This window comes from Orbicella faveolata, unplaced genomic scaffold (genome assembly GCF_042242905.1).
Source record: "Orbicella faveolata isolate gen_17 unplaced genomic scaffold, um_ofav_v1 contig_13, whole genome shotgun sequence".
Taxonomy (NCBI): Eukaryota; Metazoa; Cnidaria; class Anthozoa; order Scleractinia; family Merulinidae; genus Orbicella; species Orbicella faveolata.
The window spans coordinates 31,525,001-31,545,513 of record NW_028301540.1 but is presented as its reverse complement, the minus strand read 5'-3'; the positions used below and the strand labels follow the sequence as shown (position 1 = coordinate 31,545,513).

At 40.3% G+C, this 20,513-nt stretch overlaps 2 protein-coding genes across 2 annotated transcripts in view; both read right to left on the bottom strand.

The window, feature by feature from the left end:
• Positions 1–2,833: 2,833 nt before the first annotated feature.
• LOC110062476 (uncharacterized) lies at positions 2,834–6,293 on the bottom strand. Its single transcript, XM_020769403.2, has 2 exons — positions 3,385–6,293; positions 2,834–3,226 (listed from the first exon to the last, which is right to left on the bottom strand). The coding sequence occupies exon 1, from the start codon at positions 6,113–6,115 to the stop codon at positions 3,446–3,448; it is 2,670 nt and encodes an 889-aa protein (XP_020625062.2). The 5' UTR covers positions 6,116–6,293; the 3' UTR covers positions 2,834–3,226; positions 3,385–3,445.
• A 2,681-nt stretch (positions 6,294–8,974) lies between these two features.
• Positions 8,975–20,513, bottom strand: part of LOC110062479 (serine/threonine-protein kinase 11-interacting protein-like) — a 23,512-nt gene continuing 11,973 nt past the window's right edge. Inside the window, exons 19-34 of the mRNA XM_089285458.1 lie at positions 19,981–20,055; positions 18,783–19,135; positions 17,462–18,425; positions 16,543–16,640; positions 15,581–15,665; positions 15,068–15,161; positions 14,835–14,919; positions 14,278–14,320; positions 13,798–13,860; positions 13,486–13,575; positions 13,221–13,325; positions 12,917–13,025; positions 12,026–12,192; positions 11,294–11,344; positions 10,468–10,614; positions 8,975–10,162 (exon numbers count right to left, since the gene is read on the bottom strand). Coding sequence (XP_089141584.1) covers positions 10,148–10,162; positions 10,468–10,614; positions 11,294–11,344; positions 12,026–12,192; positions 12,917–13,025; positions 13,221–13,325; positions 13,486–13,575; positions 13,798–13,860; positions 14,278–14,320; positions 14,835–14,919; positions 15,068–15,161; positions 15,581–15,665; positions 16,543–16,640; positions 17,462–18,425; positions 18,783–19,135; positions 19,981–20,055 — 2,544 coding nt within the window. The 3' untranslated portion in view covers positions 8,975–10,147. The remainder of the gene's footprint in view (positions 10,163–10,467; positions 10,615–11,293; positions 11,345–12,025; positions 12,193–12,916; positions 13,026–13,220; positions 13,326–13,485; positions 13,576–13,797; positions 13,861–14,277; positions 14,321–14,834; positions 14,920–15,067; positions 15,162–15,580; positions 15,666–16,542; positions 16,641–17,461; positions 18,426–18,782; positions 19,136–19,980; positions 20,056–20,513) is intronic.

Genomic DNA, 20,513 nt, shown 5'->3' with positions numbered 1-20,513 from the left:
CTGCAATCAAACCATGAAGAAGCAGGGCTCGAGACTAACTTTTCAGCTTGCTAGCCCAGTGGCTAGTGATAGGTTTGATTCACTAGCCAAAACAAGTTTTTCACTAGCCAGACACAGACATTTGCAAACATAGGCATCCATGTTATAATTATAGGCGTTGCTCAACAATTAGGCTCGATTTCAGCTGCTCTGTCAACAACGAAAACCGAAGTTTTCGCTTCCGTGAGACGGCAGGTCTAAAACACGGGTCACCGGTTATTGTTTTACCAATACTGGAACAACCCTAACCCCTTCCTAATGCTAACCTTAGACCTAAATACTACACTAAGACAATGTTTAGGCTTAAGGTTAGTATTAGTAAAGGTTTAAGGTTGTTTCAGTGTTGGTAAAAACAATAATAACCTGTGACCTATGACCTGTGTTTTAGACCTGCCATCCGTGAGAAATTCTCACAGAACTTCCCAACTCGCCGCCAAAGAACATTCCTTTCTTTCAAAATGGTGATTCACGATTTCTCATGAACACAATTCATTCCATCTCAACTTTATTTACAAGTTGCAAACATAGGCATCGATATTATATAGGCATCATTCAAATTTTCGAACAACTGTGAATTTTTTAATTTTTTGAAAGTGTACGTGACCTCCAGATGCTACGCGCATGAAACATGATCCCTAGAGTTCTGTACGATTTCACACATGACTAATCATTAGCCGCAAGCAGTTCGTTTGTCGTTTGTCACTTTTTACAAACAAACAAAAAAGTCAATCATTCCTTCACATTATAGTAATTTAAAGTTGTTGTTTGGGCCAGTACATGATATTTTTTACAGCTGATGTTTTAAATTCTGCATGCTTTGACTCAATTTCGTTTTGTGAAAAATTTGAAATTAACTTTTAATTGGTTTCCTCTGGGCCTCCAGTGCTCACAAATTTTCAGTTTCACTAGCCAAAATGGCTAGTGAAGCACAAAAACCACTAGCCAAAATGGAATTTTTACTAGTCTGTGGCTAGTTGGCTACCGTTAGTCTCGAGCCCTGAAGAAGGTTGAATCTCATCCCACAATTGATGGTAACGGGAAAGTTATTGGAAGAACATGCCAAGACTGTAGGAAAGCTACTGCATGCCTTCGACATTCAGCATTAAAATACATAACACCTTTGTACCAGGTTAAGCACTAGAGTTTGTACTAAAGTCAATTTATGGTTTTTGTCCAGATGTCAAGAGGACTTTTTTGGATAATGAGTTTGGTACTGAAGCTTCCATTTGCAGATGGTGTTGCACAGCATTCTATGTATGCTTGCACAGATTGTCTTGCAACCAAAGCAATAGTACTCCAGAGGTCAATTCTACTGAAAACCAAGTCGGTTGTCCACCAGGTCACATACAAAACCACATCAAAGCACACCCAGTGAAGGATTTGAAACAAAGTTAGAATATGCATAAGGTAGAAAATGGCTGCACTGAAGGTAGGAGTACAAAACATGAGTGCATAATTTGAAGAGATCTGCCAGGAGATCCATGAAGACCAGTTTAATAGGGAAGTGCAGGTATCCAATGCATACTTTCAAACCAAAATGTTTTTATATGTAAAAGTGCTATTGTAATTTAAAAAAAATGCACCATTCAGACCTCTCCACATTTTTGTTGGTTTTCAACATAATTATACTTTGCTCAGCAAGGAAATGATTATTTTAAAAACAATGCCAAAAGACTTTGAAACAGCACCCAAACAAGAGAGTATCTTTCCCATAATTACAAAACACTTCAGTCCATAAGGAGCTTTGGGTAAAGACTGTCATTACTGAAGTATTGTGTCGTAAAGGGAATGGGAAAACAAAAAAAAGAAATTTCACTCTCATCTCACCAAATTTCAGATTTTGAATATAGATGCAGAAGAAAATGTAAACACTCTGCATCATTATGAAGCATTTCAAAAAGGACTTGATAAGAAGTAATTCTTGATTCTGATGCGGTTGTTCAGTCTTAAGTTCACAGCTTGATCAGAGTGCAATGAAATGTTTTCAAGTTTGTGCCAAAGCAGTCATACTGGCATAGTTGCCTTACTGGACTGGAAAGTAATGGATAACATCTATCACCCCAGCCAAATAAAATAATAACTAATGTTTCATACCTGTTAAATACTACACAATACTGTACATGCATAATTACAGTCTAATTCCATACTAGTAAATTTTTTCTCAAACATATGAATTCAGCTCAGCAATGTGGTGACTTCAGTTTTTAGGCATATATTTTTCACACTTACATAGACCTGGAATGTATAAAAGTGATGATTTGAGTACACTCTGGAAACATGATTATAGGTACAAATGTAAATGCACACTATTCATTTCCAGATATCCTTCACTGGGAGCTGTTATGCCATAACATAACCTAATTTGCACATCATTGTCAGACTGCGGGCTGTAAGTTTGGCCGTGCCCCTTTTCCCTCATCACCCCCTGCTCACTTTCCATAAATAGCATTTCTGCCCAACAAAAACAGCAAGCAAAACATTTCAGAGCACATAGGAACTTTCCAAACAAAAGTTGACTTAGTATTTTTTTTTTTACTTCAACTTAACTTAAGTCAGCCTAGTTAGAATTTCAAACTTGAATTATGAAACTTTTTTCAACTGGGCAACATTTTTACCCTTGGAAAGACTGGTTTGCAAAGAAAAGGGTTTCCCTTAATGGATCGATGCTTATGTTTATGAAGGAAAAAAACAGTGAAATTATTCACTGAATTTCAAGATCTTTACTTAACAGTGAATCAGGTAACAAACAAAATTGGTACATTTCTACTAGCTGCTTAGAAAGATCAAATAGGAATTAGCTTGCAGTCATCATCACTGCTCTCATTTAATTTTAACCTCATTTTAACATTTGATTCAGGATAAAAAATGTGCACTTTGGAAATTCCAATATTGCAGAGCAGTTGGCACTAAGCTACTCCAGAGAGATGCCTGGAAGCCTTAAATGCACAGAACTTTTCAGCTGTGTAGCACAATAATACACCACTAAGGAACTTCAGAAAATGTTCAGGTACAGCAACAGTCCTGGAGAAGGGGTATTATGTACCAACTACGAAATAACAAAAGCTAGGCTTCATAATAAGATGTATGGTCCAGGTGCTTGGTTTCCTAAAGTCAGTTGCCGATATTGTCTGAAACTTCTACCATAGACCATTCCCTTACTTGAATGCTGTATCTGCAAATTCAGCTCCTAGTTAGTTCAGACAGATAAGGCAAATTACAAAAAAAAGGGATAATAACAGCATTGTTTCAAAGAACATGAATGCATCGAAGACCTTGGTTACTTAAGCTTTCTAATAGTTATTATGACACAGCATTATGTTACTTCATTCATCACAAAATTTTCACCTTTGTTTTGCACTCATTCTTCCTGCAATGCGAACATTCGTAGCAACCCTGGAAATGTGCATCAGGAGTTTCCTTCATTTCCCTGTAGGAAATATCTTATGCTTTTGTCACCACGGTGCAGATCCTCATACACTTTTCCTTTTTCAGCTGGGAGCATGACCTTCATCTTCTCAAAACTGTGCTTCTGCTCTTTCTTGTCTACACTGTAGTACAGAGCCTGAGAGGCAACAAATCTTGCAATCGTTGAGAAATTGTCTGTTTTATGAGTGTGAATGAGATCTTGCTGTGGTACAAAGAAGGCTGGAAAGTAGTTGTGTTTTGTGTACTCAAACAACCTTTTGAAAACCCCACAAACCAAGTACTCCAGTTGGTCTTGATCTTGAGTGCTTTCTTCCAAGAAGCATTCCAGTGTATGAAACAAAGCATTCTTTAACAAGTAGGTAGAAATCAAATTGTTACTCTGAATTTCTACTCCTTTCACGGGCACATCAACTAGTTTGCCTGGAACTTTGACCACTCTTTTCGACAATGCTTTGGCAACAACGAAACTCTTTCGCACATCCTCAGACGTATTTCTGAATATCTCAAATTCAGCTGGAGAAAATGACACTCTCAAGAAACACTCTGGATTCCCAAACTTAGCCACTCCATAGAAAGGAACGTCGGGCTGTTTCAAAACAACATAGCATCCAGCTTTAACGTTAGGTTTCAATAAAACTGATGCCTGACGAGCAAATGAAGGCCACCACCCAGGAATGTGCAAAGATGGAACTACATCACAGGATATGCTCTTAGAAGGCATGCGCGTACCCCCTGTCCATCTGAGCCTGAGCTTGATTGCTGGGCTTCGATCACCCCAGGTGCAGACTGGATCTTTACCAAAGAAATACATATGGGCGTTTTCCTTCCAAACAGTGGAATCGTTGAGCACTTCAAGAATAAGTTGACAAAGACGTTTGGAAACCTTTTGTCCAATCAAATATCCATCATGAAAGAACTCATTAAAATCTAAATCAGTTGTGATCTCAGGATGTTTAATAAGCTTAAGCATGATGTAACCTTTAGGAAATTCCACTGATTCAACAGCTGTCACTATTTTGTTGAACGACGTTAGGCTAGTCATGTAATCAAAATCGGAGATAGAATTGCCGGTTGTTAATTTCGTGTTTTCATAGCTGCTGCCACTTGGAATAACATCAATTGTGAAACGAGGATCTCGCTTCTCAACCTCTTGACTCAGGGTTGTCATGAATGTTTCACAAGTCAAATTCATTTGTTCTCTGATGTCTTTATGATCTTTGCTTTCAGTTGTTAGCAAAGCCACTTGTTCAAGAAATTCTCTGTTGTCTGCAATAGGTCGTAGATTTGCTGGCTCAACACTTTCACTATCTGTGACAATGATTTTTTGAAGACAACTAGATAATAAATTTTCTGAAGAAGTCAAATCAGTTTCATTTCTGGACTGTGGTTGCGTTTCAACATCACCATTTTCTTCTGGGGACTTTTTCAGCTGTGTTGAGTAAGTAGCCATGATCAGTGCTGGAAGGTCATTGACTTTAGCACCATTTTGTAGAAGGCTTTCAAGGACAACCTCCTCTCTTCTTCCATGCATGAAGAAACAATCAAGTGGTGACCTACCATAGTCATCGTGCAAATTTATCTCAGGTGCCAGTTGATAGGATTCCGTTACGCATGTTATGCTTGCATCAAACACTTCTGGTGAGGCACATGCGGCAGCATAATGAAGTACAGATCTTCCAAGATCATCAGTTGGAAGAGAATCTGACCCTTTCTTACAGTAATCAAACATTACTTGAAAAACTTCAGGGAAGGGGTTGAACATGCTGAAATGGAGAGGTGTCCTCCCAAGATTGTCACGAGTTAGAGGATTCGCCCCAACCTCAAGAATAATGCGGATGTCATCCGCCTTGACTCTCTGGGCAGCAAGGTGTAAGGCGGTCATTCCTGTAGCAGTGGTTACATTTACATCTGCCATTAAGGGAGCTAATAATTTCAGTAAACCGCTTTTCGGCCTAAAGACACCGAAGTCTAGCACTGCAAGCGGGTAGTCCAGGAAGCAGGAATGTAGGGCATTATGGCCAAAGAAGTCAGACAGATTCGGGTCTGCCCCATGTTGAACAAGGTATCTTGCCACGCGTTCATCACTATTCTTGCACGCCATGGCAATCGCTGGCCTTCCACATAAGTTTACTTCATTTACGTCTGCTCCAAGGGACAGCAGCAAGTTGATTTTGTCAATCCTACTTTCCTCTATCTTGGAAATAGTTGCTAAATGAAGAAGCGTTGTTCCTTCTTTATCTTTTACTTCGGAAATTCTGCCACAAAACTTAGATAGCAGTTCTTCAAATACCTGCATTTCGCCCCAAACGCAGGCTTCGTGTAAAGGCCAGCGACCTAGCACATTCTTCCAGGATACACTGGCTCCTCGTTCAACAAGTCCTTGAGCTACAGTAATGTCGCGAGCAAAGTGCAGAGGTGTATTACCAGCACAATCTTGTTTGTTGACATCTACATTTGACTCGAACAAAACCTCGCAGCACTTCACATGATTAAATGTACTTGCGAGCATCAAGGCCGTTTGTCCTTGGTCATTGGAACAGTTCACAAGGTTGGGGGCTTTGTTAAGCAGTTTTCTGAGTTCGTCTTCGTGTCCTCGTCGTGCAGCTGTTAGAAATTCAGAGATGGTTTCTTTCGGTATGCTTTCCGCCATTGCGGAGCCTACTTTTGTTACTGCGCACACGTTCTGCGCATCACGAATACCTGTGATTTCTTTCCTTATTATTACAATCTCGTTCCCAGAGCCTTCGTTACCCTTGTCCAGGATTTCGCGCGGCCATTTTTTTCGCGGTTTTCTTTCGCGTCACGCACGACGGACGAAGCGACAGAGGGACTACTCGTAGTCTAGGTCCTTCGTGTTAGTCCACGTGCTAGGGGTCAGCGAAATGTACCAACCCAAAAGAAAGATTAATAACTAAATTTCCAATACATAATAAAGGAATTTCTGTTACAGTGTATTTTTCAAATTTCTTACATTAACTTTTGGTTTTGTTTACAATACGTCATCGCTTTTAAATAAAGCATTACGCTACTAACAATAAATATTTCCTCTTTCGTCAGCGTGACATTGAGAATTGAAAACTCTTTCAAAGAACTTAAATGCTGCAAAATCAACTTGCATCTCTGCGGATAAAGTGAAAAGTGTTATTTAAAGTACATCAACAGCGTTCCCTTATACCTAATAAGGGTACGTTACAATACATCTTATTATCTTTAAAGACATTTGGCAAAGCCAATTACCTCACCGGAAATTAATTTGATGTTTTAACAGTATACCTCTTATCAGTGAAAGTTCGTATTGTTTTTCCACTGACAAAACCATTATCGCAAATTATCACTACTGTAAACCGTATATTTCAGTGCTACTACAATGCTCATACATCCGACACTGTATAAACCAAAATCCACCACCAAATCTTAGTTTAAAAGCTGAAATAAAAAGCACTCCGCTGATCCTACAAACAGCAAAGGAGAGCAGCAAAGGAAAAGCTTCTCTCTTTGAAATCGACACCTTATTATCTTTTAAGATATTTGGCAACGCCGAAAATTAATTTGTTGTTTTAACCGTGTAACTATCATCAATGAACATTAGTATTGTCTTTACCCTGACGAAACGATTATCGATTGTTTAATCACAACCACTCTTTCGTTGACAGAAAATATAAAACAGCACATTTCCAAAACTTCATAAAAAACTGAAAACTGCAAATAAATCGTACCCTGACTTCATTATCACTACTGTAAACCGTATATTTCAGTGCTCATACAATGCTCATACAGTGCTCTCACAGTGCTCATTCAATTCAGACAATACTTATTCAATTCACTTCAAGACTGGCAAAAGTACAACTGCGCCACCAAGCCGTAAATTTTGTGTAGACCCTTCGGCTATCGCGTGTGCGATTGCTTGTCTATCTGAATTTGTATGTATGGACGATATGTTCTTATTATGAGTTTGCCAGTGAGCGCAAATTTATTCGACACTGTATAAATCATGGCGAATTACTAACTCCCAGAATGCATTTCGCTTCCACAGAGGGATAAATCGTGCGCGACATAAGTGCGACAGACATAGGCGCGGCGGAATAAGTGAAAAATCACTATCCAAAGGCATGCAGCACGCTGACTTAAAGCGATGACGTCACAGAATACGTCGTCGCTTAAAAATATCGAGTAAAGCACGCACTCAGTCGTAAATCACGGAATGTGAAAAGCGCAGGTATTTCAAATGAAATTCGTTGAATAGTTTTCAAGAAGTTGACTCTTGAAGTCCTTTGTGATACCACTAAAATACCCAAGGAAAGACAGACCATGTGTCTTCAGGAGCTTGAAATTCATCGCCGTGTTTTAAATGCACAACGTGTCTTATTCTCAGTTGTGTTGGCATTTTACAGAGCCAAGCCCTGTAAACTGAAGGTGCCAGCTGTTTCCCAAGATAGGCACGGAAGGCGTGCTCGGACTATTGGGTGACAACACTGGGACTGTAATACGATGGGAAGAAAATTGTGAAAAAGCCAAAGATATAAACATAATAATAATTCTGATAAATTTATCAATTCCGTCTTGAATTCCAAACTTGATTTGTTACCCACAATGTAAGGATTTGAGTTAGAGACAAAACTAGAGGGCCAGAGCAATGCTTTTTTCTGACTTTCCCTGGATAAAAATAAAATTTCCCTAACCGAATAAATAACAGAAATAGTAACGGCTTATAGCCTGCCCTGGCATCCCTCCTTTCCACCCATTCATTATGACTGATAAGTTTTCAACAAATTTTTCTTGTTCATAGGGAAAACGTTTTTTCCTGACCATTTCCTGACCCCAGACCTTGCGTGTACTTGCGTTGACTTGCGACTTTGCTCGAGATCAAATTTGCACGCAAGTCGACGCAAGGCCACCCGACGCAAGTTGAGTGACATCCATTCTTTGTCATAGCAACCTTTTAGCCTGTGAAATACTAATCCCGAAGCCTTAAAAGGGGAATTTTTTGCGACCTGCGTGTTCTTGCCAGGAAAGTTGCGAGCCCGTTTGGCCACTTAACGCAAGTCCCTACGCAAGTTCAACATGCGCCTATATGCGACTACATGCGAGTCCTTTTGGCCAGGGCTTTAATCTGCTTTTGAACACAGCTCCCATGATAAGGAGAGAAGATTTGGACCAGGAAGACCAGGAAACTAGGTTTCATTACCTCCGCGAATAATTTCAATTTCGCCAAAATTACGGTGGATGTGGACGGCAGAAAAGACTATTTTCCGGTGCACGAATTCTCACTGTTAATAATCTACAGGAGGGCTTTGAACCCTACGTTGCTGACAAACCCAAATGAATTTTAAAATTAATCAAAAGGGTCTCTGTATTTACGATCTAACATGGCTATTAGTAACAAAGCCATTATTCAAATATTATCCATTCTGCCAACAAGTCCTTTAGTTACAAAGAGAATCGAAGTTTCTAGCTTTCTCTTACAACATTTTCAGTTTATCTCGATCACTAGCCAGTTATGACTCAACTATAATTTTCAAACTCAGTTTATTCAATTTCTTCAATTTTTATACAAAAAGAGTTTACAAATAGCATGTATTAAATTAAATATAATTATCAACTGCGTGTTTTGTTTACTGTTGATAAAAATTCTTAAGAAGTAATTCTGGATTTATCTCCAAGGCCAGTCCGAAATGGCTCGAAATGGAAACATTAAAATGAAGTGGTTAAAAACGACAAGGAGCTTTGCACCACCCGTTCACGTGATACAAATCAAGCATGCTGGGACACAAGTTAGGCCCCGTCCACACTACGCCGAAGAAATTTGAAAACGCAGCTTTATTTCTACGGTTAGACCTACCGTCCAAACTAATCCGTCACGAAAATGGAGCTTTTTTTTCAAACGCGCTTTTCAAACTGGAGGAATTTGAAAACGCCGGCTTTTTCGTTTTCGTGTCGAAGGAAAACATTTTGAAAACGGAGCTTTTCAAAAACGAAGGCGTCACGATAGTCATGTGATTTCCCTGACCGAGTTTTCCTCACAAATAAATCCAAAATGACCAGTAATTGTAGCGTTTTTCAATTCTTCCGATGTAGTGTGGACGGAAAACATTTGATGCGTTTTCAGAGTGAACCCTCCGTTTTCAAATCCCTCCAGAGTAGTGTGGACGAAGCATTACACAGTGGCACGTCTAAAACAAAGGAAAGTCCAGCAGTACGCACGCCTTTTTCAAGACTATAAAAACAGTCGAAGCTCAAGTGAGTGGTCACCCTTGGAACCAAGGGCCTTCTTGCACACTGTAACGAGAGGGTTCCGCTTTTGGGAATGATTTAGATCATGGATGTGTCCGCATAAGATGGGTATAAGATTTCTTCGGAGGTCGTTTTCACTGTGTGGGATTTTTCTTTTCCTGAAATACATAGCAAACACAGCCTCTATCGCAATGATTTACGATAATTTACAGAATTTCAAGACGAGTCGTTTGGTTTTTTCCTACAAATCGAAGCGGATCGTGATGACACGATGGGCGAACAGACACACCTCTATGTTTGCTTCCTCGCAAGCACTCGCAGTGATTTTCTACTTTGTTCTATTGACAAAATCAAGCGTGAGGTTGTTCAAGTGGAACATTTTTTCTGCCCAGCAGTTTTGGGAGTGTTCACTAGATGAGAGCTGGCTACCAGGCCATTCACACAACAAGTTTTACATTTTGTGATCCTGCGAGAAAAAAAAAAAAAGAATATAAAAGCCTTAACAAACATATCCTAAAATGAATCATTGCTCTAAAGTAAAGTGATACACTTTTAGTGTTTGCTGTTACTGTAATTTTGGCATGGGGAAGGAAAACATGATTTGCTCCAAATTGGCTCAGGGCTACTCTGGACCTCACCGACTGGCTAATGTTAGGTTTTCACCTAACAGCAAATAGCGTTGCATATGTTTCCCTGGCGTCCCATACATTTTTTTAAAGGCGGCACGAAGGAGTAAAATCATGAATTACAACACATTCTCATGAGCCTTACCGTGATGGAAGGATAAAGATTCTTTTGTAACTCCACTCCAAATTGCGCCTCCCACGGTTCTTTGATCACTTTCACCAGGGAGGAGAGGGTAGTGACGGTTTCTGTCTTCAGTATCCACTGGCTCTCAGCGCTCTCCACTGGCGCGTCCTGAACATGAACAGAACAACATTCCATCAATATATTAATTCTCCTTACTGTCTTAAATACATTCTATAAAATTATCTTGAGAGAATTTGGTTCTGCGTCAACTTATCGTTCTCTCTTATTCTTATAACCTGAATTCCTCCCACCCTCCCCTCTCAGTGTTCACTTCCAAGCAAAATAACTAAAAGTACACTACTTGCAAAAAACTTCGGACGTAAAAATTTCGGATTTCGAACAAATTTCGGACAACAACTTCGGACACGTTGCTGAAACTGACAAAGCTAAAGTAAATTTAGGTATCGAAAACATTAGCTAGACTGCACAACCTCTGTAAAATGATAGTTTTACTACAGCCTCAAGGTTTTCCGAATACACCGACGAGAAAAAACACAAATTCTATGAAGCCGTTACGTATGTCAGCAGTGTCTCGGCAAGAGTTCGCTCCATAATGCACGGCATAAAGGAAACTAAGAGCTTTAGAGCTACTTCGAAGCTTTATACTGAGCTGTAAATATTTCGGACGCTTAAAGAATTCAGACAGTTTTATTTCGAACACCCTTTGTCCGAAATTTAAATCGTCCGAGATTTTTTGCACGTAATGTAATATCTCTGAGGGGAGGGGAAGGTGGAAGGGGTATCGTGTTGTCGCAGGTGGGTTTATTTAGCTCTGGTGAGGTCTCACCTCGTCTGATATACTGATCGCCATAAAACAAGGGTCATCTTCGTAGAAATCCTGTAAAAACAACAAACGACAATTGTCAGCATATCTTGCACAAATGACGAATATTTGTTTGAGTAATCAATTGGTGACTAGTGAAATAAGGAAATACTTTCACGCGGGTTTTGTGAACATTCTTAAAAAAAATGTTATTAGAATTTTGACAAAACGTTAGTGAAATTATTTCCTAATTTCACGAGTATACCATTTGATTACCTTTTAACACCTTGGGTGACAAATTACGCTTGTCCTGGGCTTTTGACTTGTTAATAGTATTGACAAATTTCACGCTTGACGTTGCCATGGCAATTTTGTAATTTCACATGTGGAATTATAAATCAACCCTGAAAGTTTTACGCCAAAATTGAAGAGTGATTTGTCATCCATGATATAAGTAATAAAATACATGTAGAAAATATGCTCCATTTTACGAAACCAGACGATGAGAACGAAATAACTATAGGCAGTACTGTAGTGAGTGCAGTTTGACAAGTTTGCCTTTATCGTAATCCTCGCCGGTGTTATTCATTCCCACCTCTCACGTGTTCTGTGAAGCCACTTGTAGTTACTAACGTTTTTCTTCATTTGAAAGTTTCTACAAAAGACCGCAAATGGGAACTTATATTGAACACGTTCAGGTGATTGAAAAAAAACAAAAAAAAAACAACCCTTTCGCAAGCAAAGCGTGCAACATACCAAGCTTGTGACGTCAGTGATTTTGTGTCTTGCTAAGCGCACAAACGCAGGGCCCTTGGGATGCTGAGGCAGGTCAGTGTACCGAGGAATGGGCCACTGAGGGTTCTGTTGGACCAGGGCGATATGAGACCGCGATACGATCACGCTGACAGCATTCAAACTGGAATCTAAAGAGCACGAAGTTAGTGAATCAGTTAATAGTTACGTAACTGCGACAACTTGGCGATTAATTTTTAAGTAGATGGAAAAATGACTTTATCCTAAAACAGTTTCACTGTTACCCGAAAAGTAACCCATCTGAGATATTGTCTGGGTGTATCACCAAATTCAACAAGATCAAAAGAAACGCAGGGTAACTTAATTATTGCAATGGGCAAGTTTCTCCTCAAACATTTACGCGACAAGACTCAAATGATAGTTGTCTGTTCCAGATCTTCGGTTGATTGGTCGTAACGAGAAAAACGGCAAGAGAGAACGTCTGTGGTCATAAGTTTTTAGCGTGTGAGCAGGATCTCTAGTCCAGGATGGGGCGAAGAGCGGTCGGAAAGAAAGAGGGTAGAAGAGACAGGAGGAGGGAAAGAGGGGGAACCCCCGCACAGTTTCCCCCATCGGCCACTTCATTCTCAGCTAGTTCCTTCTCGGCTCTTCCAGCCGCGGTCAGACCCTTCCAACCGGCGCCTAACAGGCTGATTTGTCTTTCGCTTTCGATTCTCGCAGTAAAAGCCCGCCCCCGTTTTTTCTCTCGTCTTGTCTCGTCACTAGCTTCTCCTAAATACCGTTTGCAGTAAACAGGCACTCAATGAATCCACAAAAAAGCGACAATTACGGAGAAAAGGTAAATTGTTTCGTGTTTCGGGTCTGACAACACACCACAAGACACAGGTCACTTACGAGGTTTTTCAGTATTTGAGCAGCGATGAGCCATTACAAACAATACAATACTTGTGTCCATATCTGGTACACTGTCCCCTGCTAATAAATCGTCTCCTAACTCGCCTCTCTGTGAGCAAAAGGAATAACGTTATATATCAGCATTAACTAATCAGGATCGACTACTGACTGATACAATTGATCACTAAAAAATACTTCACTTTATGAAGTAAATAACTTGACTAGGATATTTTGGAATAGTACAAAGGATGTTGGAGAAGATATGAAAAATATATCCCGGTCTGAACTGCTGACATGTATTTACCTCGGTGTTAAACCTGTAATACTGATCTTTATCTTCAAACTGCTGTTCTTTTGATACGTGTTCCAGAGCTCCCACGTACAGAAGTCTCTGACCAATATCTACTGCCTAAAAAATCAACGATTTATTGCATCAGCGAAAACACAAGCAAGCAAGCGTAAGAGACAACAAATGAATCAATCAGTCCGTCCGTCCGTCCGAGCGTGCGTGCGTACATGCGTGCGTCCGTCAGTCAGTCAATCAAATTTACATAGTTAAAAAAAGTTACCTCATCTCTTGTTTCAACCTCTTTTACTTGTACCAACCAGTCCACAAATTCTCTGCCCACGAAGCAGCTGGAATAGCTTCTTAACAGACTCTGCAGTAAACAAAGGAGAAGTAAGAATGAGAACAAAAAAACGAAGGAAGGGACGAAGGAACGGAGGTAGCAAGGCACAAGCCAGGAGGTCAAGAAGCCACGAAGGAACAAAAGGACGAAGGAACGAAGACACGAAGAAACGAAGGAACGAAGACATGAAGTAACAAGAGAACGAGAAAACGAACAACATGACAGCTAGTCTGTTACTGAACACTTACTAACCTTACGATCTTTAATGATTGGAGGATCAGTGAAATACATGACTTGCTGATGAAGACGCTCACCCTGAAGCAGACAAATTATGTGATAAAATCAAATACAAGATATGTTACCACGACTCTCAGGGCTCTCAACGAACCGACCACAACACCAGTCACTGGTATGTGGCCTGTTCTGATCACCAATTAACAATGTACCTATATTGATTGAATGGCTAGCTCCACGAGCGGGCAAGAAGAACCATATCGTGTGTTGTGATTAGCTACCAGGGCGGGCAAGATGGAGCCATCTTCCCCGCTCGGGTTTACTCCCTATACCCTGCAAGAAAATAGAGTTCTTTTTCCATACAATAAATTATTTATTGGCCAAGCTTGTTCGGTCAAAATGACTGGATATTGGTCAATAACCCATATATACAGATTAGGCTGTCGATAGTTGCGACTGTGCGTTTAAAAAGTACTGAAAAAAAAAATCGTTACTTACCATAGCAATTGGATCTTCCACTTTCATTCCAAACACTTGAGACCTAAAATAAATGTGATCATTTTTTATTGTTGATAAAAGGCGTGGAGATGTGAGATATTGCATTGTACGATAAAATACTACAATAAAAGGCGCAGTCAAGGTCAGAAACAGAGCTGAAATAAACCGATCAGATCTGAATGACAAAAGCATACTGTAACCGGCAAGCACGACTAAAAATGTTACAACTGGAGGAGAAAATAACAAAATAATTATAACAACTTTATTTAACACTGTTGTGCTAATTGGGAATACTCCAAATAAATAAACAAATATTGCAAACAGAATATAAATTATTAAGAATCCCAACTGGTAGGAGGCTGACCAGTTAGCTATTTACACAACGCGGTGGAGGAGTTGAACTCGGGACTAACAAGAACAAATCCAGATAGCGGAAGGAAGGAGGATTTGAACCAGGGACCTCCAGATTTCAAATCTAGCGCCCTAACCCAATAGGCCACGCCGCCTCCACGAACATGGAACCACGTGTTTAACCGGCATAGACTGCCTTAGCTTACCTGATATGCTGCAGTGTTTGTGGATAAGGCGGCATTACCACAACCGGTCTAGACCCAGCTTTACTCTGCGCTTGTTGGACGATATCTGCACGGATCAAAGAAACGAGAAATGAGCGAAAAACATGACAGTGCAATGAAGGCATATCCAGCTCTGTAGGGCACACTACGGTGAAGAGCAGAGATAAAAAAGAGAAAAAATATGACTGAGGGAAGAGAAAATGAGGATTACTTACCTATAAAAAAGCTGAGAAATTCTTCGCAGCGATCTTTTTCACGGACAAGAAAATCGTAACATCCACCACGAGTTGAGAATTCAAGACGAAAACTCTACATGGGAAAATGGAGGAAGTTATCTGTTGTCAGTAAAGTGGCCCACACGGGTTGCTGAAGCTTGAGGAGACAAGGAGCAATGCTACAACCGCTGGGAGTGGTCTAACACAAGTTATTGTTCAGACTTTTCTCACGTGTCCCTAACAATACGTCAATACTCATTCATACACCTGGGGGAGAGAGTGGGGGGAAGACACGGTGAGAAGGAAGTTCCTTGTCCGAAAACGCAACACAGTGATCCCAAACAAGGCTAAAACCAGGTCACTCGACCCAGATTCCGGTGTGTGCTAACCATTAGGCTTCCATTTTGCACGAAACTCGCGACAAGAACAATAGAAGTCACGCAAGTATTCACTGTAATACAAAGACGGTCACGTAAGTCTTGATTGTAACACAAACACAATACGTTTGCTCACCTGGCTACCCAGTCCAGAGTCAATAAACTGCAACTCAGTTAAAGGATGAGACACTAATGGTGCCAGACATTCATCAGGCGTTCCACTACAAAACAACACACACAGAAACTTAATGACAACACTGTGGGAGGCAGTGGTACAACAGTTGACTACTAAGATTGCCTGAACGCTAAAAATGACCGCGCAAGAGCTTACTGAATAAAACACCCCGCGCCACTGTTTTTTTTCCGCTTGGGCCATCCCTTTTTTTTCTCTGTTTAGCGTCGTCTGACCGACCCAGATTTTCGCGTTTTCAGAAAAAAAAAAAAAAGTTACACAGAAGGCAATGATGGCAATGACACATTATTTCAAACAATTGTCACTTCAATCTGAAACATAAGCAATTTTTTGCCTTACAGATTTTTAGTTTTTCCCTGTTCTCGTTTGATTTTCACAACGACGTCAACTTTTTCCTTCCTCCATTGCCGCGATGTTGACTTTATAACCACACCCTGTTGTTTCCAGGCTCCACGGATATTATGCTGAGGTACCGCGCCTCCTAGCTCCAGACTCCTTTTCCAATTTTATTTTTGTTTGTTTTTTTTCCTTTTCCGACCGACCGACCCAAAATCACAAAACGCATTCGACAATAAACGAAAAAAAAAGGGGGGGGGGGGGATGGCCTTGTGGGTATAAACAACTTGTGTGGTTTAGTGGTACATTATTGGAGCCTAGTTTAAAAATGAAAGCATGCTGCTGTAGGTCAGTCTTTTCTCTTAAGTTCCGACAAGTGTTTATCGGCGATCGCGAACGCAAAAGGGAGGTGTCTCGTTCCAATCCCTTTTAGGTTAAAGCGTCTCGCTTCATAATCTCTGGCGAAAAAAAAACAGTAAATCAAATACCCTATCATGGAGCCGAGAAATTAAAAAACAGATTTGAAGCTGGGGCAAGTTTCTTAACCCCGACCGTAAATTATAACTTACCTTCCTCTGAGAGAAAATTTACAGATATAGAACATGATGTTGGAGACGATCATTAGACATGGAGTTTCTTCTGTGCTGCCATAAACGACAACTGGAGCCTAAAAAAATACCAACAACAACCAGTGTAAGTTAAAAACGTCATAACTGAATCACTACAGTACAAGGAACAACTGTCTGTCTCATCATAGAGCAGTGTTATAGGCCATATCCGTGTTACATTTGGCCTCTGTGTCAAAACGAGGCTACATGCGAAACCATTCATATGAAGTTCATTTTCATACAAATCAAACTCATTTTCATATGAAATGTTTTCCACGAGGACTCGTTTTGAAACCGAGGCACAAGGTAACCCGAAAATGGCCTATTGAATGCTTTGATTCTCTTTATCCTAAGCCTACAAACATTTCTGCAGAGAAAACGAAAACATATCGGCTTTTTTGACTAATTAGGGACAGAATCAAAATCACTAGCGCGGTTGGCGACTTGGTTTTCGAGCGTTTTTTCCTTGCGCTTACCATGCTTACTGCGTAGCTCGGGTTCTATGTTTTCCCGCGCTTGACGTCGGTTACATACTTTCCCGCGCTTGGCAGCTGTTGCATGTACGTGGTTTTTCTTCAAGTTTTGATTGGTTGATAAGATTATTTGCGTTAGTTGTGACTATCCTTATTCATCTGGGCCCTTAGCAATACACCTAGTACGTTACGCTACTGTTACTACTACAGGTAGTAATAAGATGACAAAAAACTTTGTTTCAACAAAATCTGCCTCAGGATCATTTCTGCGATCTCTGAGACTGACACAGACTTCACGGGCTCAGCATGACAGGCAACCTACATTGTTTGAAAATCTACTGAGCAATTTCCACTGAGGTAATCGTGTAACAAACTAGAACACAGCACATTTCACATAAACATCTCACCTTCAACAAGCAACGAAACTCCTCGATGCTTCCCCACCGAAACAACGACACCTCAAAATATAACTTTAACTTGTGATCACAGCTTCTAAACTCATCCGCGGACAAGCGAAAGCTCAGAGCGACCTTCGGTTCCATCAGACTTGGAGTTGACGCCCGTGAGCTTGACCTAGAGTTGCTCCGCGACTCCTGAGAGCTGTCGCTGAGACTGTTCCCTGGCGTGATTCTGCTGCCTAACCGGTTTATCAAGTTGTTTAAAAACATCTTTGGAGTCGGAGATCTTTGCAAACTCGACGACAACTTGACTTGCTGCGAAGAGTTTTCCGACGATTTAGGCGTTCCTTTGTCCGTTTTCGCATTTTGACTGGTTTTTCTTTGCCCAGAAGAAGAGCTTCCATTTTGTAGCTTCTCTGAACGTTTCGTTGCCGAAGCCTTTGGCGAGTCTTTTAATGCTACATTCATGCTAAAGGCGGGGAGAGACTTACTCAAAAGCTCAGCATATTGGCCAGAACAACTTAACTCGCTCTCAGGTGGTGTTGATTGACCACTGTCAATCACTTTCTGAGTAGGTTTATTTATATTTGAAGACGCGGCTATTGAAGTTTGAAAGTCCTCCCTGTGTTTCTCAGATGGCGTGGAGGAAGAATATTGTGTTTGTGGTGCTCGATACAATTGAGAAGACTGTTTCAAAGAATTGCTCAGTGCACTTGTCCTCACCTGAGGAGAATTTCTGTTTTTAGTCACAAATTTTCCACTTCTGCTGTTCACTTTGTACTTTCCAGAGTCCTTGACTTCGAATTTTTTCTGAACCTTTTCTTTTTCCGCGGGAGATAAATCTTTGCCATTTTCATTTAAAACTTTGCCCGAAGTGTTGGAGCATAAGTCGGGTACCTTTGCAGGCCGATCCAATGTTTCTTTTGGAATAACATCAGGATTTTTCTCCGTTTTAGTCTCAGTTTCTGCTTCCCTGTAATAAAATAAACCAACACAATTCAAATGCTTGGAAAGATCGACCTTGAAGTGAAGGATTGAGGTACCTGCTTAAGCTACTGTACCATAAAAATGTCTGATTAAGTCGTTAATAATTAAGTTCCCCCCAAAAAACTGTTGAATTTCTGTTTAACATAAGTACAGAAAAAGCATTGATTAAGCTCCCGACATTTAAATCTTTCTTGTAATACGGCCCCCTTCCCATGACCTAACGTAAAAAGCCCCAGGATTTTAAATCATGAAATCATTTGTATCTCCCCGATTCGTGTGTTCTTGAATACCATATGGTAAATACAGACAAAACTTAGTGATTGTCAAGGAAGGTAAAACGTACTGTTTGTCGTTCGCAGGCAAAATGTTCTTGTTAGAGAGATCCACACTGTCTGTCTTCTGTGATTCTTGCGTTTGATCGACAGCTTCTAAATATGATGACGATGACGATGACGTTGATAGCTGAACAAGAGCAGTAACAGACATGTCGCCATTTAGTGTTTTTATAGAGCTGGTATTCAGTTTAGCAGCTCCAACATGTTCTCCTACAAAGCGACCCACAAGACCAACAGCGAAAACCGGTTTGTCCTGTTTACCCGGTGACGACACCAGCACAGTCATGGAGCTACCGCAATCAGGACAGAGTAGTTCGTCTGAATTGACTGGCTTGGTGAACTCTGTCGAACACTTCAGACACTGAAATTTGTAAAGAAAGAAGGAATGGTCGGGATATTAATATTTATCCGCAGATTGGAATATGGTTACCACACTAGCGACATTTTTTAAATAACTAATTCAAAACAAGCAAGCAAACAAGGCTACGGGCACGTAGAGGACTGTGTTTGAGCCCGAGCAATACAAGGGGCACTTTAGGATCCGACGACGGGAACGTCGAGAATAACGTGGACTAAAAAAAGAACTTATATTTTACCTACGAATCTTGCGGTACTCTAAAGTCATTTACATTATTTCTCACTGTCAAAACTATCAAGAAACCGAATCTGGGACACAGCGATAAATTTGAAATAGAAATTTAAATATTAGCAATCGTGGTCCACGTTCTCTGAACAATGCTGAGTTTGGTCATTTTTTACGTTGTTGTTTTGCAGAGTACGCCAAAGAAATGTACCAGGAATTATAACGCACGTGCACAGCCGTTGTTCTGCATTCCCGTTGCCATCGTGGTTTTCTTAAACTCCTTATTTTCAGCTTTCAGTTCATGCGTATATGAGTATGAGTTCATGAGTATATCTGGTTTGTGACCCATTTATAACACACAAACATGTGGCATGCCCGGAATTTGGGGAGCTTTTTACAAAAGAGAGCGAACTGTATAAAACCAGTGTAAAGAACCGGCTATCATGCAGGTGATAACAAAGTAACGTGATTTTCGGCACACTGATAGTGCTTCTTATATCATGGTTGAGCTGTTCTTGTTTTTTCTCCACGAAAAAAGGACAATTATCAGGCTTGACTTCTCAACTGTCCAGTGAACAAGTTAATCTCCAGCGATAAACGACAAGCATTCTTCTCGAGCTCACCTGCAGACGTTCCATGGCAGCTTCCTGGATTTGTTCATTTGCTGTCGCAAATGGCTTCAAGCATTCTACAAGTTGCTACAGGAGCAAAACAAAAGTCAGGTCTAAATGACTGTTTGTCCTGTTAGGTTAGGAGAGAACCTTGAAAAATTTCATAACCGTATAATTTCAACTAGACTATGGCTCATGTTTTCCTCTTCACTTCTTTTGTGCTCTAGCCACATCCTTCCTTTTAAGATTCAGTATACGTTGACTATTAAATTTTTGTTCAGCAATTTATGTGCCTTATAGTGAAAATAAAATGAACTTTAACTCAACGCTGAATAATTGGAGCTTCGTCACGGTTTGCGTGTCTTGAAAAGTTTAGCTTAAATCTTTCAAGTTCGTCGTTTGTAATCCGTGTTAATCTTCTCCATCCTTAACCATCCTTGTTCCTTTATGGTTTGCTATTATCTCTTTGGTGTTTTTCAATTTAAAGGTGATTTTGTATAGAAAATAACTCAAAATACCGTGACTGGGCTCGTTGAAGAAAACTT

What these genes read in the sequence shown, in the direction of transcription:
- LOC110062476 (XM_020769403.2), bottom strand. Translation starts at nt 6,115, where the DNA reads ATGGCGGAAAGCATACCGAAAGAAACCATCTCTGAATTTCTAACAGCT.